The 23,753-nt window shown below is 45.7% G+C and overlaps 1 protein-coding gene across 3 annotated transcripts in view; it reads left to right on the top strand.

The window, feature by feature from the left end:
• LOC116953140 (regulator of G-protein signaling 8-like) overlaps positions 1 to 23,753 on the top strand; it is a 164,393-nt gene that overhangs the window by 45,989 nt on the left and 94,651 nt on the right. For 2 of the 3 annotated variants that reach the window (XM_032973014.2, XM_032973015.2), the window contains exons 10-12: positions 4,732 to 4,837; positions 15,393 to 15,873; positions 19,708 to 19,747. In XM_032973014.2, coding sequence (XP_032828905.1) covers positions 4,732 to 4,837; positions 15,393 to 15,873; positions 19,708 to 19,747 — 627 coding nt within the window. Of the gene's footprint in view, positions 1 to 4,731; positions 4,838 to 15,392; positions 15,874 to 19,707; positions 19,748 to 22,095; positions 23,721 to 23,753 lie in introns of those variants that run through there. The other variant, XM_032973018.2, reaches the window with a different exon arrangement.

Here is a 23,753-nt window from a genome sequence, read left to right on the forward strand (position 1 = left end):
TAGCCGACCCTCGTTAGCCGAGCCTCGTTAGCCGAGAGCCTCGTTAGCCGAGCCTCGTTTGTGACGCCACCAGGCATCGTGGTGGGCACCGGCGTGGTCGTGCCGCCCCCGGCGATCGCCGGATGCGCTCGATCCAGAGTTGACGGCGTTGTTGAAATCGGCGACGGAAACCGTTTTGTCGATTAAATGTGTTCACGCTTTTTTTTTTAATCCGCCGACGATGACCATGAGGGGATGAAAATCGTCAAACGTGGTGGCTCTGCTGCGATAGGCCGCCCAGGACCAACACGTGACTCGTGACGAGATTGACGATTGACTCGCCCGGATGAAAATTCAGATTAAGATAATTTAGTAACTTTAGGAGAGACTGCTGCCCGCTGAGGAAGACCAACAATGATCACTGGCTATATATTAATGTAAGAACATCTAATGATATGCTAACATGACCATATTTGGGATGTGGAAATTGCGTAACCCTCTCATTTAATAAACACAGGTGGGCTATATTTTCGACTGCTGTCATCGACGAGACTATGAGAAAGACTAAATTAAATCCACAGACTTGGATGACTAACGTTGCCTCAATGTTGTCATATCTCAGAACCTAAGCACAGTTCGGCCTGGATAGCGCTAGGATCGGCGACCACCATGCACACATCTAGATTGAAAACACATTTATTTATTTAGAACTGCTTTTTTTTTGCTTAGTTTGTTGGGCTTCCCCCGCATCTCCGATTTGCGTGGTTGGCTACGTACGGTGCCAGAGAAGTTCATCACGCATACGTAGTTAAACAGGTTATCAAAGGCTTTCATGGCTATGTGGTGGGCAGCCGAGTACAGTGCAGGGAAATACATTCTTGCATTTATTGTACATCGATGCTTAACCTCCTTCACCAGCCCACACCGGCCAGCCTGGTTAAGCATCGTCAATTAAGCCCAACCACTGCCCATGCGATCTGGGAGAGGCCCTCATCCAACAGTGAACTGACAAAGGGCCGTATATGTGCGTGTAAAGCTACTCCTCTGCGAGTCACATACCCTCCAGTTTTAAAGCCTGTGTGAGAAAATGCATTTTCAGGAGGTACAATCTAACATTCCCTTCAAGAAGCCGGCAAGCAATGAAGTTAAAAACGAGCTCGTTCCGCGCCACAGTGGCCCAGACACCATGATTCACGATAGCTTAGGGCCACTCTCCGATAGCAAAAAAAAAAGGACAGAAGAAAAACATTTAATTCGTATCGTCGTTACAAATGCAAGCTTTTTAAAGCGTAAAGCAACGAGTCGTACGTAGCATTCCCACTCCCTGTCTCCCCCACCACAGAGAGAGAGAGAGATTTGATGAAATTGGGAAAAATTAATTGCCATAATTCAATTTAGGAATCAATGTATATATTTTTGTTCTCGTTTCTAATTGCGGTTTTTTGTTCCTTCTACTTGCCCAAGGGTCCATTCGCATGCAATCGGCTAACATCGTCCATCCCGAGACACGCAACTCTGAAGAAACGCACCGCGAGCACACGCAATCCATTTCAGTCTGCGAGTGAACAAATAATGCTTGCCCGTTAATTTGTTTGCTGTGTAACGAATGAAGATTTTTTTTGCGAGAGGCCAAATGGAAGCTGTAAATGTGTCGAAACCCTCCACCACCCGACACAGCCTATTAGTAAGGGATTTGTCACTTAAACAAAATGCCAAATAGTTACTACTGTTTGCAAATCAGGCGATTTTTAAATCGCCCGATGATGCTGGATTTAATTACCAGTGAAATGTCGTACTCAAATTGTACATGTTGTTAATTTACTCTCCAGCACGCTGGTGGGCTGAAGTAGTAACTATTTGGCGTTTTGTTTACGTGACAAATCCCTTACTGATTAGCTGTGTCAGATGGTGGAGGGTTTCAACACATTTATAAATAACGCGATCCAATCCAAAAACTTTTATTATGAATAATATTGGTCGCGAAAGCCTATGCGTTTAAACCAATGGAAGCTGCTGGTCGTTTTTTGTTGTTTTGTCCATGACGAATCTCCAACCAAAATTCTGGCCGCAAGGATTTCATCATAACCTCAGCTTTGGGCCATGAAACCCAATAATGCCAACGTGAATTCGAATGGCAAAGGGGGGGGGGAGGAGGTGAGTTATGTATGTATAAATGTGTAGCTTGCAACAGAATCAGCGCCCAGGAAAATAAAACCTCAGACCAATTAGCAAATTCCTCATGCCTGGAGTGGTGGTGCAAGGTGGAAATTGTTTATATGTATGCATGTATGTTGAACTTCTTTTGCACCATACGTCGCCAACCGTGCTAATCAGTGGTGCTGAGGAAGGACAACAAACTAAACAAAAAAAAGCAGTTCTCAAGAAATGAGTTTTCAATCCAGATTTTTAGGTGCTATGCAGAAGGGCCTTGGCCTGAAACGTGACCTATTACATATATATATTTTTAAGGTCACACTGTTATTGACAAATGCGTTGTTATTTTAGATTGATCTTATGAACCGCTGCCAACGTAGCAGCATCGATAAATAATTTACTTTCACGATAACTCTCTGGAAATTCCTCCTGTGGAATTTTAGCAATGTGTGTTTGTTACTTTGGTCAAGTGGCAACGTGGCGCAGTTTGCTATGAAAACCTGTGACTTCCGAGTTTTATTCCCGGCCATGGCTAATGCTATTGATGAGCGATATCGGAACCCTTGTCATCCATCATTGGATAGAGCTTGGCTGTTGATCATGATGATAATGATTATTCTGTAATCTCTGATTTTCAAGGAAGGGTGAGGTTATAGGCTCCTGAAGGTTCTAGATTTGAAGCTTTCGTGACTGCAAGGATCCATACTCTTTGGTTCTATTCGGTAAAGTCACATAGGTAAAAAATAAAACAACAAAAAAATAAAAATGAAATCGTTGCAAAATGACGGACCACATTGCTGCTTAATTTGCAATCCCTAGTCTACATCGAGTTAACATAAGATCATTTTAAAACCTGCCTTATATGCTTAAATAGAAGAGTCATGTTGAAGGTATTGTGCTGACGTTAGGGTTGGTATTTCACACGGTATTCTAACAGTTTATGTTTACTCAGCCTGTTAATGTTGCTGATGAGCTTTCACTCAACAGTTGCATGTAAATAAAGGAATCGATTTATTGATCGAGTGATTGATGATCCCAGAGTGCTCAGCTGACCCGCTTTGAGCTGCGCGATTCTCTCCGATCGGGGCTATTTTCGTCCGTTTCATCTGTTATCTATAAAGCCACCTCTGACGGCTTGTATTTGCATCCCTGCTGGCAGATTGGTGTTGCTCTGCACCCCTAAATCATTTCCCTGCAAGGGTTAATACTTTCGACGAACGTAGTGTTCGTTTTCTGAGCGGTTGCATGCCCGCTCACGAAACGTCCGCACGCTTTGTCTATTCACAGTGATGGGCGTCAGGCGGCCCACTGGCTCGTTTGGACCAAGCGCCCATGACTAAAGAGCCCTCGCGGATGACGGAACGCCGTTGACTTAATGCTCAAAGTCACAGATGTTGCGACAGCTTGTGAGGCCAAGGTGCCACCCACACGTGCAGCGTTAGAGGGCGAACGTCGTCACTTTTTCAAATTCTCTCCAATTTTAATTTAATACCATGGACTGTGGCCCAGGTTTACAAGAATTCGTTGCATCCGTAGAGCACAAGGTGGCCATGTGGCTCAGAGGTCAGAGCACTGAGCTGGCACCGCTGACATCCTGGGATCAAATCCAGCCAGTGGTCTGTGATTAAATTAGATTTTTAAGTGTAGATAGGTGATGGTCTCAGCCAAAGAAAAAATCCGGCTATATTCCAGGTTTGACTCCTGCACTGTTATGTGTGGACTATATGTCACTTGAAGGGATCCTAGAGGTAGCTCTGTAATATCAGCTTCTGCGGGCCGTTATACGCCACGAGAGGTCGGAATGAACTCGCCGTCTCAGGGCATGATGGTGAGAGCACAGTCGGAATAAAGTTGTTAGAAAAATGTAAAAAAAACACCCCAAAAAATGATAGATCCCGTTGTAAATCCTGAGAAACCTGACCTCCTATGCCCTTTCATCGTGTTTACAGCAACGAGTCGTGACCACTTTTGCTGCTCATTACAGCCACGTAATTGGCTGCTTGGAACCCCGTAGTGGTTGCACCTGTGGGATCAGCCAATCACACGCTCTGTGTTATTATTTGGTGTTGTTACATTGCCGCTTTAAGCCCTGGATGTGCCAGTCGATTATTATCATTAACAAAATCTTCACTTTGTGCTTATTGCCATGCAAAAAAAAATACTAAATTACACTGTGGACGAACAGTGAACTGTGGCCGACTTAAACCATCATGTGAACTCCGGTCATCCTCGCAGTGGCTTTTGGCTGGCTATCGATCAAAGACAGTCACTGCATTGCGCGCTTTCAGATGTGCTTCTGCGGCCATCTGGAATGCTCTTCCTTCTGATATTAGGAAGCCACTGGAGCTATGCACTCTTAAATCCAGATTGAAAATTAATTTCTTTCTAACTACTTTTTGTGTTTAGTTTGTTGTCCTTCCCCGCACCTCCGATTTGCACGGTTGACTACGTATGGCGCAAAAAAAGTTCAACATGCATACATACATACATACGTGGGAGTTTATTAATCGAAGCCTATTTGCCAGTTTTAACAATTACCGCTTTGTTGGTATATGTCACTGTGTCGCTGGTAAAACGTCCGTTTGCCGCCCAATCCAGGGGGCCCTGCGGACAAGGTTGGCCTGCAGCCCCTGGACACAATCTTGCTACTCAACGACATGGACGTCAGGCCCTGCAAGTGCGTGGAGCTTGCCAATGCCATCAGGTGAGTGGCAGCTTCCCCGTCGCTTAGCAATTGGCAGCGGTGCGCCGCCACGACCTTGCCCATCGCGGGGGTGACGTTCAGTAAAATCCGCAATCCGGTTGCCGAACGAATGCATTGTAAGTTCGCACTCATTGCACACAAAGTTGCTTGCCACAAATGAACCACAGTACCTTGTTGATCTCGGCAAGGAGCGTAAACCATCGTGCGAACTCCGGGAGTCCTCGCAGCGGCTTTTGGCTCGCCATCGAACAAAGACGGTCACCGCATCGCGCGCTTTAAGATGTGCTTCTGCGGCCGTCTGGAACGCTCTTCCTTCAGATATTGAGGGAGCCACTGGATCTATGCACTTTTACACCTCGATTGAAAACTAATTTCTTCAGAACTGCTATTTGTGTTTAGTTTGTTGTCCTTCACCCGCACCTCCGATTAGCACGGTTGGCTACGTACGGCGCAAAAGAAATTCAACATATGTAAGGTTTTGATTCATGATTTGTAATGGGACACCCCCCTCATTTTGTTTACCCTATATTAACTCAAAAGTGAAGCAGGAAGTATTTTTAAAGTAAAAAATATTATTAATATTTTCTATCGCAGTACAGTGTACTGTCCAGTACAGTGTACTGTTTTTGTATACGTGAACGTAAACCTGAAAATAAAGATAAGGTGAATGAAATATCTGCAGTAAATAAAATAAAAACCCTTACTTATTAGAATGATGATGACGGTGTCTGCATTCTTCTGCGGCAGCATAATCGCAAGCAGTGTACTTAGATTACAGTACTTGTTTATGATGCATATGGGAATCTTCGCGGTAAACTGCGGATGGTAGAGCCACAGGGGCACTATGGACGAACTGTACCTTCGTTAAATTGATGGGCAAAGTTTGAGTGTACTATATCAAGATTATAACAAAAATGCTTACCCTTTCTGGCATAAATACAGGTGTTAAGATGTTCGCAAAAAATGGTCCCATGGATATAACTGCTTCACCCGATCTATGAATGTTTTTTTCTCGTTTGCACTGTCCTTTGTACTGTTTGCCTATGGGCAGACATTTGGTCTACAGCACTGACGAGACAAAGCAATGAAGGAGACTGTCCTCTTGTGTAGGCCAATCAAGTTTCAAGGACAATTGCATACGCTATCAAAGCATGTTTCGTTTGCATGTTTTACCACAGGTGTGTGGGGTTGATGCAGTAATTGATGCCTTGTAAATAGGTGTTTGGGCATCTTAACACCACATGTACTTATGCCAGATAGGGTAAAGCCTTTTTTATATATAAGAACATACTTTATATTCTTGGTTCTTTCAGTAAAGTCACGTAGAAGGGAAACAATAAAATAATAAAAATATAAAACAATACAATTCTCACGACGTTTCGACTGCAACACAAGCAATCATCACCTGATGATGATTGCTTGTGTTGCATCACCTGATGATGATTGCTTGTGTTGCAGTCGAAACGTTGTGATAATTTTATTGTTTTATATTTGTATTATTTTATTGTTTCCCTTCTGCGTGACTTTACCGAGAGAACCAAGAATATGAATCCCTGCAGTCACGAAAGCTTTAAATCAAGAACAGACTGATGAAACAACGGCTATTCTCGCTTGGGTTCGCAATGAGGGTGGTGGGCCGGTCAAGGGCAGGAAGGACGAGGCGGAGAGCATTCTTTCAGTCCATTTCTCTGTGTCTTATCAGTCTCTCCTCTGCGTCTAATCTTTCTACGACTGCACATTTTCCACGACCCCTCTTTTCATCGCTGGCGGCGCTCCCCCTGCACCCGCTCCCCACACAGCTCCACCCAATTCAGCGCTGTCCTCCAGACAGTCTCGTCCCTTCACCTGATGAAGGCCGCTTGTGTTGTGGCCGAAACGTCGTGAGAATTTTATTGTGTTATTTTATTTTATCAATTTATTATTTTATTCTCATTCTACGTGACTTTACCGAAAGAACCAAAGCAGAAGCTTCGCCACCACTTTGGGCAGGCAGCGCTCGATGCTCAGCGCTTAGGTCGGGCCTCGCTAGGGCCCTTGGTGCGGACGGTGAGGCCGCTTTTCATAAAGCAACGTTGGCGTGGCTTCCGCGGCGTCGTATTCGGCGGCCGTTCGCCATTATTTTGTCGCTTCTCGAGAGAAACGACCGGAATTGTATGAATTTTGAAAACCTCTACCGTCGACGCCGCAGTTTGGCAGATGCGGCAATTGCGAGAAAAGCTCAATAAAAAGGGGGTGGTGCTTCGTTCCCCCACCCAGGTTTAAGAATTGACACGTGTCGCCTGTTGAAGAGAGAGAGCATCGGGGCTGGCACTCAACTTCACTGGCAGTTCTGGCTTCAGTGTGACTCGCGCCGTGTTACGGGAAGTCAACTGTGGCTACCGTATTGAGAAACTAACGCCCACAGCCACCCACCCACCGTAGAAATGTGGAATTTCCATCACGGGCGCAGTACCACGAAGAAGGATGAGCTCCACCCAATTCTTATCTGTGAATGAGGACACACACCTTGATTGTGTATATTTATATCGTAATTGTATGTAGTGCAGGGTGATTGTGAAGCCATCTAGTCGTATTGGTGTCCAATATATATTTTTTAAACTAATGCATATTTATATATTCTGTTTACAATATAACTTAATATTATGAGATGATGATGAATGCAAATGTTCAGTACGTTCTACGAAGACACATCTCGTATGTTGGGGCTTGTTTTAATCCCAACAGATATTGTGGTTTTGCAAGCAACAAGGTGTCACAAAAACCGTCGATTTTCCAAACGTTTTGGATGAAGTCTTTGTTGACACACTGAGCGCAGATAGCCGATACCCTGGCCTCGAGGCACCCAGACTCGGCACAGCTTGATTGTTTTCTTCTTTTGCCAAGAGGAGATGAAACAACACCACGCCAGTGAAACGAAAAAGAAATAAAAGGGAAGATGATGGGAAAAAAAAACTGCATCAGGAAAAGTTACCGGAACTAAGTTGTTACGAAACATTGGGCAGCATTTTTTTTTTTAGGTGGACTCCAAAACGCAGAGAGTACCGAGTTGAAGTGTAAGAGGCATGGAAGCGTGAACTGTACCAACACACTCCTAAGTGAGCTGCCCTGAAAATCAAGGCGGGACATTGCAGTCACCCTCTGTATGAAGTCGTGGTGGATAGTGTACAGTATAGAATGTATTTTATACATATATAGTTACCGAAATCAAACAAAGGTGGCCAGGTGTGTTCAGATAATTATCTGAACCGGTCCTGGGCCTCCCCTAGGTCGACTCAGCCTTAAATGAGTACCTTGTGTGGTGTGTCAACATCGTCACTGGGGAGACAAAGGCGGCCGGGCGTGGTGCTGTCCACCCACCCCCTCGTGTGCCGTGCCGGCCTTCATAGGTGCTGCTCGCTAACAGCACTCGCCCCTACAGTCCGTTAAGGCTACACGGGGGACATTTATCTTTGTGTCTGTTAAACCCCCACAATGACACTACGATTCAGTCTCCCCTTGGAGGTTTCTGTTTCCCATCTCAAACGTACAATTAAGGTTACGTGGGTTGTGGCTGTTTCTGACGGCTCAGACACCTTGCACCCAGCGAACATAGGTTGGTCTCACTCTGCTCAATACCGTATATCTTAGCAGCTGACATACATCATTGATGATAAAGGTCGCAGTCTGTATGGCCATAAGCATTGCACCCAAATCTATATATATAAAATGGAAATTTGTGATTATGTGTGTCTGTTCAAAATGTTTAGCGTACTTTGCTGACATGCAACAAACTTTAAATTTGCCATGCGGGTACTTTCCAGACTGTACACCATGCAAAAATTATAAAAATAGACTTTTGTATTTGGGGGGGGGGGGGGGCGCAATAATGCATTTATATTTTGCACGGCAAGTGAGCTGTGACGTCACATCTGTCATGTCACCCGTATGCGGAAGCGTAACGGAGTGTGCCTGCTGATCGCAGGTAAAGTGAAATACAAATGTGTTGCAGGTCTAAGGCGTTCTTCTGCCGTACACACCCTGAAAGTTGTGTGTGTCTGCAGCAAGCGCGTGTATTTGTACCTATGGACGCGCGCGTGTGTGTGTGTGTGTGGGGAGCGGTAGTGTAGTGGTTAGTGCACTGCGCTACGAACCCGGCGACCCGAGTTCCATTCCCGCTCACGGCCAACACCAGTGCCGATTATTTGAACCGGTCCTGGGCCTCCCCTAGGTCGACTCAGCCTCAAACGAGTAACCGGTGTGGTGTGTGAACATCGCCACTGGGGAGACAAAGGCGGCCGGGCATGGTGAATCCAAGTCCCGGGCAAAGCCGGGTAGTGAAGCTAGTCACCCTATATATGGTTTGTGCATTCACTTTATTGATTATGATCAATAAAGATAATATAATTATCTTATCTTAATGGAATTTAGATAGCGCCTTAGTTAAGGCGCTTAACAAATAATTTACAAGGGTACGACGCGTGAACGTAACGGTGGAGATGGTGTGAACGAAATAGACGGCAGGAAGCAATGGGAGTCAACCTGTGATGAGACGGTGACTTCGGTGAAAGTGAACCTGATGGCAGTAAATAATAACAATTGTACAAACTAGATTCGAAGCTTTCGTACTGAATTACTCTTTGGTTCTTTCGGTAAAGTCACGTAGAAAGATAATATATTAAATAATAATAGAATACGACGTTTCGATTGCAACACAAACACCCCCCCTCTCTCTATTTAAGACCTCGACACAGAGACGTTTCTGTTTGTCTCTGTGTGAGTCTCTCTCTGCTTGTGTGTCTGTCTGTCTGTGTGTCTCCGTGTCTATGTTTTGTCTCTCTCTCTCAAATTTAGCAATCTTTGGAAGAATGTAAATCAACCAGGTGGGGTGTTGAGACTGTTTTGTTGGCCGACTCTCTGTGTTGTGTTGCATTATATTTTCCAAGTTTACGAGGTTTTTTTTCTCATTCATTTGTACCTGATGATGGTTGCTTGTGTTGCAAACGAAACGTCGTATTTTATTATTATTTAATTTCTTTCTACGTGACTTTACCAAAAGAACCAAAGAGTAATAACAATTGTAATTTATTAAGCGCCCTTAAATCATCGTTCTCAGGGCACTATACTGATGCTAAATGGATTGAATGAATGGGGAATGAGTGCCGTGGCTGATCACGATATAATTTTCTCCGATACCAAGGTTCTTTGCAAACCCACGGGTTTTTATCAGAGATTTGTTCACGAGGCAATTCAGATTTACAAACACAGACACAATTTCAACCGAGAGGATGGTTTCAAATTAAGCAACCATTGGAAAGATGTCCTGAATCAAACCAAACATTAAACTCATTTTCAATGGTACAGTATATTTTTTCAAGTAGTGGCATCCCAAACTTTCGCAGCTGCTTAAATTCCCTTTTCACACCATCAATATGTAAACTCCCCCCTCCCCCCCTCGCCGGTCTGCACATGCTCCCCCCCTGTACATCGTTCATCATGCTGAGTCCGCCAATTAAATGCTAATTTTATGCTAATTCCTTTGTCAAGGCGCTCTGCTTCCTCTCACACAGCTTAAAGGTCGCGGTCTGAGCTTGGCTGTGTTCACTCCAGCGCTGTCCTCTAGACAGTCTGGTCCCTTCACCTGATGAAGGCCACTTGTGTTGTGGCCGAAACGTCGTGAATTTTTTTTGTTGTTGTTTTTTACGTGACTTTACCGAATAGAACCAGAGAGTATGGATCATTGCAGTCACGAAAGCTTCAAATCTAGAATGAGTGATTGCCATAGAATGAGAATTTGAAGAGGGAACAGTAACTGTGGTGGTGGAGTGGGCGATTAAAGGGTCGTGGGGTGAGCAGGTTATGCCTACAAATTACAGGGTGGCATTCAATGTGGGAGGAAAAAAAACACAATTGAATTTTACCCTCATAACTAGAGAGAAAAGAACATCTGAATTCTTGTATGTGGAATGTCCAGTCTCCCTAAAGTTTACAACAAGAAACTGCCTTGCTATGGATGTTTGTCTCAGCTTAATGGGCGGCATCTAAACACAGAGGTCTCTTGAGGCGCACAGGCACTGATTTCTTCATCTGAAACCTTTTATGGTCATTTGCTGCAACTAAAGTAAGTTCACCCATGTGCTCGTATACACGTACAAAGACAAAAATCCCCCGTATAGCGCGGACAGCCTGTTGGGGCAAGTGCTGTTAGCGATTAGCACCTACGAAGGCCGGCACGGCACGCGAGGGGGTGGGTGGCCAGCACCACGCCCGGCCGCCTTTGTCTCCCCAGTGGCGATGTTTACACATCGTACCAGGTACCCATTTGAGGCCGAGTCGATCTAGGGGAAGCGCAGAACCGGCTCAGACAATCGTCACTGGCGTTGGCCATGAGCGGGAATCGAATTCAAGTCGCCGGCTTCGTAGTGCAGCACGCTAAGTGCTACACTATCGCTCCCCAATACACGTACACACACACATATATATGCACACACACACATGCAAATGCTGTTCGCGGGCACCTATGAAGGCCGGCATGGCAAACCACGAGGTTGGCGTGGCCAGCACCACTCCCTGCCGCCTTTAACTCCCCAGTGCCAATTATTTTATACCACTCCAGGTTAACCGATGAAGAGGACCCATAACCGGTTAAGGTAGTTGCCACTGGTGTTGGCCGTGAGTGGGAATCGTAAGCAGATCGCCGGGTTGACGGCACAGCTCGCCAACCGTCGCCCCATCTCTCTCCACACACGCCCACACACACACACGCATATTTTTTAAACGTAAAATATTAATTGCAAAATGCATTGCAGACACCATGCGATGCATTTTGAATGGCCGACATTAAGAAAGGTAATTGTTCTTGTCAGTATGTAAGTCATTCGGAATTCCACCTCTGAGCTAAGCCGAAGTTGCAAAGGCCAAACAAAAATGAGACACCCATTCCTCTGTGATAAGTCTGGCTTTGATGAAGTCAACCCATTGACAAGTGTGTTGTGGGAATGTTTTGTTTTGCCCGTCCAGTTTCCGGCATTCTCCCCGATCTAATTATAAACATCGCGTGCTGAAAAACGCGTCCGTTGTTTTCACAGCTGAGGCGAGCGCTCCTCAAAAAAGAAGCTCCCAAAGTTCCTGGCTCGGGCTGCATCAGTATGTGCGCAGGGGGGGGCCCCAATCGGTATCTCCTCTGCCTTCATCCCAGCCGGGTGGGACGTTGATCCGGCCAAGTTTTCTGATATTTTTACTGTGGCAGTCGCCATCCCCTTTTGAAGTCCGTTTGGTCACGGTTTGAGCTTCCAGAGCCTTCGTCTGGCGGCTCTTTAAAAGGCGGAAATGGAGCAGCAGAACAGGTCTGTTACGTCTCGTGCTTTTTCTTTCATTTTATCCGCAAGCGTCACATCTTAGTCGTTTGCATGCGAGTACATGTCCGCGCCTGCGTGACTTCTCTTTGTATGCGTTTGACGAAGACTTTCTCTAAATTGGGGGTGGGGGGTGAGTGGGGTTGGAGTCCCCGGCCATTGTCAGGATTATTTTGCCGGTGTGGAAACAGTGGAGGTTTGATGTCAGCCTGGTTGCTAGCGTTTGCCCATGGATGTGTGCGAGGACTTTGCTAGGCGCTGTATACTGTCTCGGTGAACTGTGCCTTTCCCATGTCACTCCACCTAGAAGAGCGGAGCGTTGCGCAGTTGCCAACACCCCTGCCAAGCTTGAGTACGCGGGCCGGTGTTGGCGAATGAGTTAGAGTTCAAATCCTGGTCCGGCATCGAATAGGTCAATGGCGTTGATAAAAACGAGCACCTTTTTGGGCGAGATAAATGTAGCAAAGGCTACAGCAGAAAAAGTGTGCACAGAGCGCTGAAGAGGATCGTGCTCTCAATTGCACTCGGGAAGAGCAGGAGGAAGAGATGGTTTAGAGAACGTACTGCGGAAGCTCAAGACATCGCATTGACTCTTCAGGGAAGTAAGTCGGCTTGGGTCGGACACGTCGCTATGAGTGATGGTGACCAAGCAGCAGCCAAATAGGATGTTGTCTGCGGAGATGGAGCAATTAAAGTGCTAGATGGATTGTTGCACCACAGGACTGCGAGGGGTTGCCATGGTGGAAAGATGTCGTGGGTTCGATCCCGTCCCTGACGCCTGTTGTATATTTCTCTCTCTCTCCATGGTCACGTCGATTTTTCTCCGGGTCCTCTGGGTTTTTCCCTCCACATTTAAAAACACGCGTTGAGAGCGTTTGGCTGCCGTAAATGTCCTCGTGACAAGCCACTTTCGTTGAGCTTTGATTTGTGGCTAAGTCCCTTCTGGAAAAGAGCTATACAGCTCAGTGGACCTTACCTGGTAAAATAAAAAGTTTAGTTTTTAGTTTACATTCACGGTGGCTTGGCGAGGCCTTCATTCAGCAGTGGACATATCACGTGGCTGATGGTGATGATGAATGTGATGGAGTCAACTTTGCTTGGTTTATGCATTGCCTGAACCTCACCCATGAGGCGTGGAATTCTCATTACTGGCTCAGAGGCTGTAGGCAAGCGGTAAGCACCAACTGACACCACTGGCTCGTTTGCATAACGATGACAATGACGATCTCAACGACGAATATTCCATCTCAGAATTGAGAGACGATAGGAATAGGCTTTACCCTTTCTGGGAATAAAACAGGAGGTGTAAAGATCTTCAAGAAGAAAATAAATGTGAAACATTCAAACATGTTTTTTCCACAAGTATGTGTGGTGAATTCAGACATGATGCCTTGCAATAAATATCTATTTTGCGTTTGAACATCTTAACACCGGATTTATTATAATTTTGATACTGGAAAAAAGGTCCCACAATATAATTGAGAGAGCAAAAATCCGAGCTGCAGCCATGCAACTAGCTGTCTCTAAATATTTTGATGATGGCTTATAAAATCGGTCTAACTTATTTATGTGTCTGCTCATTTACACGCGGCATTCATCTATAATAGAGGGGTCTGCAATTAGTATTGAGGTTGTTATGGTAACCCGAAAAGAGCGTGCACTTTACAGGGTCGAGAGTCGAGACGGTGCTTTTTCTGAATTATAAATGTGCTTCAAGTGTCGACTGAGCAAATAGTGGCATTGTTTGGCCCTTTTTTTCATAACCCGCAAATGTAACCGTAAGCACGCTGGCCACACTTAACTCTGGCCTCTCAAACTCTGGGAACACGAACTGACCCTTCATACGACTCGCAGCACAGGGATGATGTGCTTAACGCCCTTGACTATTTAGATAGATATTTACACGGGCGTCCCTTGCATAACGCGTGACAATTCGTTCCTGAAAAAAAACCGTGCTTAAGTCGGACCGGGCTGTATGATGCTTATTTCCCCATACATGTTACAAGCGGGGGGAGGGTTACCAAAGAAAAAATTAAGTGAATAATTTCACATCATTATTTTACCCCTCCATTTAGAAAATACATAGAAATGTAATACATAATAATAGTATTACAAAAAAAACGTCATGAGGAGCTTAATGATAATTATTAACGTTACAAAGATTGCTACTTACAAAGATAACTTAATCAGGCGTAACTTATTATTTCCCGTTGTAAAACATATACATAAACAGCGGGCGAACATTTCACGCCATCACGCCCTCTTCACGGCAGCGGTGCAACGCTCTCCGCCGCTTGCACACCGCTGACTTGGCGGCCCCCTGCGCTGGGCCGGAGACGCCGGCTGTGACACTCTGGCCCATCGGGTGCCCTGAGCAGAAATTGTTTTTTTTGGAGCCCTCCCCCCCTCCCCGCCCGTCGCCCCCCTCCGCCTTCAGTTCATAAACTCTGAAGTGAGATGAAAGAGGCAAGACAAAGAAGAGATGCAGATGTAGCGAGATGATGCAAATGTGGACAAACGGTCGCGTTGTTGTCAGATTGTGAGATGAGAGAAATCTAAACAAGAGATTTGTATTCTCGGTTCTTTCGGTAAAGTCACGTTGAAGGGAAACAATAAAATAATAAAATATATATAACAATAAAATTCTCACGACGTTTCGACTGCCTGTGTTGCAGTCGAAACGTCGTGAGAATTTTATTGTTTTATATATATTTTATTATTTTATTGTTTCCCTTCAAGGTGACTTTACCGAAAAAAACAAGAATATTAATCACTGCAGTCACGAAAGCTTTAAATCAAAATTTAAGAGATGGAGTTGTTAAACAAGAGAGAGATGAATGTGCTTGTTTAATGCTAAGTGGCTTTTCATGTTTATTAGAATCTGAATTCGAGCTGGGAGTTGGCACATTCCTATTTATTAATTCATTCAGCATCATAATCTTTATTTATCATGGAGAAATCCAATGAGCTGCGAAGTTATTTTTCCACAGATGGCCAGTAAGGGGCCGGTCAGAAAGTTACCACAACAATCAACGCGACAAACGATCAGAGTGCAGAGTATAGGGAAAGGAAAGCAAATCACAAAAACAAACACGCACAATACATCAAGTAGATAAGTTCAAATTGGGCGCCCTAAGCTTCTTGCTTGGTTCGCTCGTGCCCAGCGCCACCGATGGAGCGCCGCGTCTCTCTCCGTGCCGCGTCTCTCTCCGTGCCGCTTGCAGGAACTGCCCCGCGACGATCACGCTCACGGTGCAGCGTCTCATGCCGGGGACGTCCTCCGACGGCTCTCCTCCGTCCGCTGAGAAAGCCCGCGGCGAACGGCCACCGGCGCGCCTCTCCGCCGGCGGGCCGGGCTCTGCCGTCGCTCCCTGCCGCTCGCTCTCCTTCTCCGCCACCGTCCCCGGCGGCCACTGCGCCCGACGATTTAACAGCCCCACGTCGGTGGGGCGAGCCTCCGTCTCCGGCCAGAGGCGCAGCTTCGTGGCGCCGTCAGCGTCGCCAGCGCCGCCGGCGTTGTCGCCACCGCCACCGCCACCACCACCACCGACGCTGCGTTGCCCAGAACAGCAGCAGCAGCAGCAGCAGCTGGAGGAAGGGAGGGCTGTGCGGTGCTGCCCACACATCGACGGAGGACATCCCATCCTCACCGACCTCAACCGAAATCAGATCATAGGCCCCGCGCATGTGGCTGAGCACGAACAGGTTGTTACAGTCGCTTGACCTTTATAGCTCTTGGGTCGCGGGAGGTGGCGGTGGCGGCGGTGGCTTGAGGAGGCCTTCATCCAGCAGTGGACTGACCATGGCTTTTGATGTTGATGATGTGTTTTTGGGTTGTGTACAGCGTGTTGATCGGCATGTCGCTCGTGCCGGGAGCTTCTTAAAGAACTGAACTGAATTAATTTCCTGGACAAACGCGTATCGCAACCCGGAAACACATCGATGAGCTGTAAAGCACAACCCTAACCTACGTGGAAGGAGTTTATCCCTTTCTCATGCAGCTCGTGTGTATGAGAACGGTGGCCTGTGGCATCTCAAGACTGTGTGGGATGGCGTCGACTTGACGATGCCCTTATCTAGCAATGTATAGATCGTGGTTGATGATGATGACAGTGGTGATTCATCCAGTTCTGGCAGTGTTGAAAGATTAACTGCAGGCTTGGCTCAGGCTATCATCCGTAAACGGTCGATAAATTGAGAACCGCTTTGTGCATTGTTAACAGTCGTAATCATACAGAGAGACTGGCCCCTACCATGATAACGTAGAATTTCGATCAATTGTTCAGAACCATAGATTGAAATGAAACATACTCTTTGGTTCCTTCGGTAAAGTCACGTAGGTATAAAATAAAATAAATCACGACGTTTCGATCGCAACACAAGCAATCATCATCAGGTGGGAAAACCACAGCAAGAAAAAAATCTTGCTGTGGTTTTCCCACCTGATGATGATTGCTTGTGTTGCGATCGAAACGTTGTGATTTATTTTATTTTATACCTACGTGACTTTACCGAAATAACCAAAGTATGGATTCCTGCAGTCACGAAAGCTTCAAATCTAGATTGAAATGAAGCAGTGCTCCGTTCATCATTTGAGCCGGGGAAACATTTTGATTTCACTTCAAATTTATTTTATCCAGGAAAGCCTTGCCGAGTCACACAATTCTCTTTTCATGAGGGTCCTGCATTGGAATAGTTGGTCCAGATCTCAGCCACTATCATCGCGTGCACAATTTTATAATCGCTGTGAAACGCCTTGGAATAAGGCACTACATAAACCTCCATGAGATAAGATGAGAGCGACCCCACCACGTATGCGCATGTGAAGTTCCGCGCACAGGTGAGTCCATAACCCACTTGCTATACTGCCATCACCTGGCTACCTCAAAGCCCTGCGAGTTGGGAGTTTGGGAGGTTGGGAGACCGGGTTGGTACAATCCACGAATCTCACCTCTGCCGGATGACAAACGTGAGTCACCGCATGCTACTTTGCACTTGGTGGAGCCATGGGGAGAAGCGTCAATTTTCACTTTACTTCAGCCCCATTTCCAGACTTTCCCCGGAAAAGAGATGATCCGTTAATGGGTAGCTGGAGTGTGATGGCAGCAGGAGGCAGATTGGACAGCAACACCGACCTTTCACGTGGAGACCTAGAAAATTACCCCACCCCCCCCCCCGCCACCCCCGTACATTTCGAAATCCGTTTTGTTGTTTTTCTCGCAATCACCGACATCAGAAACAAAAACAAAAAATATTTTCAAAATTATATGGGAAAAAAAGTCTGTAGGGTTAGCAGAGAGAGCAACGTGACATCAAAAGTTTTTTGAGAGCTCAGCCCTCAGATGACGGTCAACTTAGCCCTTTATCCTTCCTGGCTTGATGAGACGATTCCCGCTTCGGGAAAATTCAACAGTGATTCGCCTCTGCCCTGTGGATATTCGATTCCCACCACTGGATATGGAAAACACTGCAAGACGCTCGTTTGCCATCTTTGAAAATGCTGGAGTTCCCAGATTGTTGGTGGCAGTGCTGTCATGTACAACGCACAAAGGCTAATTTAAAATTCGCATATATAATAATAATTCACGGGCCTTATTCAATCTACTGCTGGATGAATGCCTTTACCCCATAGTGTGTCTGTCGTGGAGGTTATTTGCCATACTTCACCACATTGGTCAGTGTAGGCTAGTCAAGTGATAGGGCCCAAGATCTGCTGTAGACATCACTTGCCACCGCTGTTCGTCATGGCCAGGAATCGAACTCGGTTTGACAGGTCCGTAGAGCGGTGCCCTGACCTCTGTGACACCGTTCCCTCCAGTCTAATTCACTATCATTAATCGAACGTTATTAATTCATGGCAAGAGAAGCGAATTAATTGGCATGGCATTGGCGTTGCGAGCAAAGGTTGTCACTTGTAAACGGTGAATGACAAGCAGAATGCGTGCCTGTCCAACACAGAATGCAACACAATTAGCACCACTCCAGCCAACTTTGACTATGATTCGAGGGTTCAGGGTTTTTAATGAAATTGTAATTAAGTACCAATTGCAGGCACAATCGACTAATACGTGAATAAATTAGCTTTAATCGTCGGAGATTTAGGAAATACAAAAGTAAAATTCCCATGAGTATAATGTTACATATACCTTCTAAGTAATGTGAAGACCATTTAGCATTCTGTCATACACAGGTGAAAAATGTAAAACATGTAAAAAGATTAATAGCTACATACGTGTGTATTAAGTGTAACGATGCAATTAATAATCGATGAAGATGAATTCGTAATGTCACGACACGTGAATCAATTAATGCTTTTTAAAGAATAAATGGCTTTAAATTTGTCTTTGTTATATTTCATTGGGTAAGGTATTCCTTGCATCCACTAGTGGCCGCTAGATACACTACATTGTCAAAATATATATACGCTTAACCCTGAATCGTGACAGTTCATCTCATCACGGGGGTGGGAGGGCTGAATCATTACACTCCGAGAGCATATTTCTACACAAGGTCACCGCAGAATCAAAGTTGACACCGTTCAGACGGCGGGACTGAATGAACGCTTCATATTTTTTACACATTACTGTTCAACCAATGGGGGCTCCATATACTAATATTTGAAATGTGAGCATATGGTGGCTGGTTTGACTCAGAGGTCAAATGCCAAGTCCGCACCTCCAAGGTCTTGTTATTAAATCGAGGTTTCAGCCACCTGTGATTAATCCAGGCTGCCAAGTATAGCGAGTCACCATTGACTGGATGAAAGATCCGTCACAGTAAATCAGTGTTTTCACTTAATTTGGCTGCATTCCTGCTCGTGAATTGAAACATATTGACATGTATATCAGTTTGTCATGTGCCAAATAATCTAATGGCTCAATGCAGCATCAAATAAATTGAGTACCTGATGAGTAAACAAACGTGGCCATGTGTGGGGGGTGATTGACGACAAAGGCCCCCACGTGTGTAATGTCGGGTTTTTTAACAGGTGCTCGCAAACCCCATTTGCCCGAAAGTCCGTACGACCAATTTCACGACGTCAATCCTCCCCTACGTATGTGCGCACATCGCAATGCTTCGGCGTGTGTTTACGCCCATGGATTGTCTGAAAGCACCTTCATATATAGAGAACTGCAGAGCTTGGGGGGTGGGGGCGGTGGTGAGGGGGTTTGATGCCGGCTCACCAGATGGCTGCCTCTGGTGCGCTTCCTTCCCATGCCCCCCCCCCCACCCCCGAGTCGTTCTTTGAGGGCGAGCGAACGCTTTGGCACGTTGCAAATTGATGTTTGCGAGCGACGTTGCGTGTTGAAGACCCTGGCACGAGTGGCCGTCCAGGAAAGTGGAAAGACGAGAAAGAGATGGGAGACCCCGCCCCCCCCCCACCACCCACCACCCTTACGTGCAATTGTAGTGTAGCAGGAAAATATGTGACAGCCAACGTCTCGGCGGTCGACACGGAGACCCCGTCGGTGATGCCTGTGGGTGTTGTCAAAGACGATGCCGCCAGGAGTGACTTTGTTGTGTGTCGGTGTCTTACAGCTGCTCCGATGCACGGGCAGAGCAAGCGGCAGTGCGCGCGGTAAGTGTCTGCAGTTTATTCCTTTGTGCATTGCCGTGCCTGTGAATGTTTGATCAGAACACCGTCATTCTGTATCGTAATCTAATTTGAATAATTGGCTGCAGTGGTTAGTGCACCGCGCTATGAACCCGGCGACATGGATTTTATTCAGCTAATCTAAGTGGTGAGTGATCCAACTAACATCAATACATTTAATGCGACTGTAGTCCAGAATAAGCTTGAGCTACGTTAATGTGATTCGTGTCCAGTACATGATGCACATTGATGTTGTTTTCCACCAGACAAGGGCGCATTGTTGAAATAATCAGTAAACTAAACATGATTTATCATGTCTCGCCTTCACTAACCTGCACTGACCAGCATGGTGAAGTATGGTTAAACAACATCCCCTCCCTGACTCACACGGCACAGGGAGCCATTCAACTATCAGTTAATTAACAAAGGAGTGTAATTACAATTTGTTTAAAGACAACCATGAGTAACACTTGCTGCTTTAAGAAATATAGTTCTAGGATTTGCAATTTTTTTTAGCTTTTTACGATTGTGAACCTTCGAAGTAAATGTGAACAGTGAGAATGCGTAGTCCTCACTGAATAATCGGTGTGTTGGGTATGGTGAGGTCAAGTGTGGGCACTCACACCTCTACCAGGGCATCTGGCCAGTGTTGAAGGGGAGACCAAAATACCTTCTAGAACAGTGCAAAAATACCTGATAGAATAGCTCCTGAAGTGGAGGCCTCAATAGGGTGCCACGGTGGTGAGATGTTAACTACCTCACTTAGCATACAGGAGGTCGTGGGTTCGATCCCGATCCTGACGCCTGTATATTTGGGGTTTGCATGTTCTCCCTATGGTCGCGTGGATTTTTCTCCAGGTCCTCTGGTTTTTCCCTCCACATTTAGAGACATGCGTTTATATAGTATTTGACTGCTATAAATGTCCACGTGATAAGCCACTTTTTGAACTATCATTTGTGGCCAGGTCGCTTCTGAAAAAAAGCTCTACAGCTCGGTGGGCCTTACCTGGTAAAAGAAAAATCGTTTATGCCGGCAGTGGTGTGAGCAAAGCAATTGCAGAGCTGCATTCTGTCCGTGTGGTTCCTGCACTCACAGTGAGGGAAAAAAAGTATTTGATCCCCTGCTGATTTTGTACGTTTGCCCACTGACAAAGAAATGTTCAGTCTATAATTTTAATGGTAGGTTTATTTGAACAGTGAGAGACATAATAACAACAACAAAATCCAGAAAACGCATGTCAAAAATGTTATAAATTGATTTGCATTTTAATGAGGGAAATAAGTATTTGACCCCCTCTCAATCAGGAAGATTTCTGGCTCCCAGGTGTCTTTTATACAGGTAACGAGCTGCGATTAGGAGCACACTCTTAAAGGAGTGCTCCAAATCTCAGCTTGTTACCTGTATAAAAGACACCTGTGCACAGAAGCAATCAATCAATCAGATTCCAAACTCTCCACCATGGCCAAGACCAAAGATCTCTCCAAGGATGTCAGGGACAAGATTGTAGACCTACACAAGGCTGGAATGGGCTACAAGACCATTGCCAAGCAGCTTGGTGAGAAGGTGACAACAGTTGGTGCGATTATTCGCAAATGGAAGAAACACAAAAGAACTGTCAATCTCCCTCGGCCTGGGGCTCCATGCAAGATCTCACCTCGTGGAGTTGCAATGATCATGAGAACGGTGAGGAATCAGGACAGAACTACACCGGAGGATCTTGTGAATGATCTCAAGGCAGCTGGTACCATAGTCACCAAGAAAACAATTGGCAACACACTACGCCGTGAAGGACTGAAATCCTGCAGCGCCCGCAAGGTCCCCCTGCTCAAGAAAGCACATATACATGCCCGTCTGATGTTTGCCAATGAACATCTGAATGATTCAGAGGACAACTGGGTGAAAGTGTTGTGGTCAGATGAGACCAAAATGGAGCTCTTTGGCATCAACTCAACTCGCCGTGTTTGGAGAAGGAATGTTGCCTATGACCCCAAGAACACCATCCCCACCGTCAAACATGGAGGTGGAAACATTATGCTTTGGGGGTGTTTTTCTGCTAAGGGGACGGGACAACTTCACCGCATCAAAGGGACGATGGACGGGACCATGTACCGTCAAATCTTGGGTGAGACCCTCCTTCCCTCAGCCAGGGCATTGAAAATGGGTCGTGGATGGGTATTCCAGCATGACAATGACCCAAAACACACGGCCAAGGCAACAAAGGAGTGGCTCAAGAAGAAGCACATTAAGGTCCTGGAGTAGCCTAGCCAGTCTCCAGACCTTAATCTCATAGAAAATCTGTGGAGGAAGCTGAAGGTTCGAGTTGCCAAACGTCAGCCTCGAAACCTTAATGACTTGGAGAAGATCTACAAAGAGGAGTGGGACAAAATCCCTCCTGAGATGTGTGCAAACCTGGTGGCCAACTACAAGAAACGTCTGACCTCTGTGATTGCCAACAAGGGTTTTGCCACCAAGTACTAGGTCATGTTTTGCAGAGTGGTCAAATACTTATTTCCCTCAAAATGCAAATCAATTTATAACATTTTTGACTGCGTTTTTCTGGATTTTGTTGTTATTCTGTCTCTCACTGTTCAAATAAACCTACCATTAAAATTAAAGATTGATCATTTCTTTGTCAGTGGGCAAACGTACAAAATCATCAGGGGATCAAATACTTTTTTCCCTCACTGTAGCTACCTTGGCACACATATTATTTTTTATTATGTTCTATGAGCAAACCGAGTGCTCCTGCGCTCAGTGTGAGTTGAAATCCAATTGCGGAGTCAACTCTGCTCTTCGTCGTCGTCGTCGTCATGATACATTCGAATGAAGAAGTACAACGTAGTGCAAATTAAGTTAGTGGAACACACGTGCTATTTTCCTTATTGGCCACAAGAACGCGTTGGCCCAAGTAAAAACTAATTTCACCAAAATCTTTTCATACGCCAATCCTAATCAGCTTTTTCAAATTTCTAGAAATTATTCCTTTAGTTGTTTGAGTTGGTAGTTGAGTATAGGTTTGTTAAATTAAGACGAAATTTGGTAAATATGCCAGATAATTAGTCGCTTTTTCCAAGGTTGGGATAGTGATTGGGATTCCTGTAGTAAAATGTGCGTGCATTAAACCTGCACCTTCCATAATTGCAATGTTTTACAATAAATATTGGTCAATTACGTTCTCATGCCACTGCTGGCAGAAGGGCCCCCACAAGTAGGAGCCATATTGAGCCCCAATTCGACGACATTTGGCCTACTCTTCCACGCAGGCCAGACGTCCTTGGAAGAGGTTGGAGTTACCCACACTTTACCCCACCACCTCACGAGCTGTGTTGTACCCCATTTATTGTAAGAAATGCGCACCGTTGTTTCAGCTGGAGCACCGAGAGATCGCATCGAACCGGCGGCCTCTAGATTGCAACTGCCACTGTGCTAAATGTTGCACCGGGGTAGCATCACGTAAAATATTAACGCAATCGAGATTCTATTTTAGGTCAAACTGGTAAATGTGGAAACATTTGTAAAAAATATATATAGACGCAATTATTTTTAGCGGAAAGAAACCGCGATGTGAATAAGATTTCCGATAAGGAGCGCAATTTTCTTGAATACACGTTTACCACACTTCACTATTGAAGGAGACGTAACACAATAGCATGCCTGTCTTTCATGGCCACGTAGAGAACTGCACTCTTGAACAGGAAGCATCTGTGCCTGACGTCAGGTCATTTCTGCCGAGATATAAATGTCACAAGTGTCGCTTGCTGCCACAGGGCGGGCTGTCTTATTGTGTGTCTGGGTATCGAGCACATTTAGCTGGCATCAGCCCGACAGTTTTTTTTTGTTGCAAATCAGCCCACACACGCACACAGGCCACGCTCATAACTGCTCGTAGTGGTCACGCAAGCTTCTTGCTTTTGAGGAATCCATAAAATTCAGCAAGCATGACGGAGCTGAGCACAGGTAAGCCAGATGATGGCGATGGTGACGACAGCA

This window comes from Petromyzon marinus, chromosome 50 (genome assembly GCF_048934315.1).
Source record: "Petromyzon marinus isolate PM22_M1 ecotype Great Lakes invasive population chromosome 50, UKy_Petmar_22M1.pri1.0, whole genome shotgun sequence".
Taxonomy (NCBI): Eukaryota; Metazoa; Chordata; class Hyperoartia; order Petromyzontiformes; family Petromyzontidae; genus Petromyzon; species Petromyzon marinus.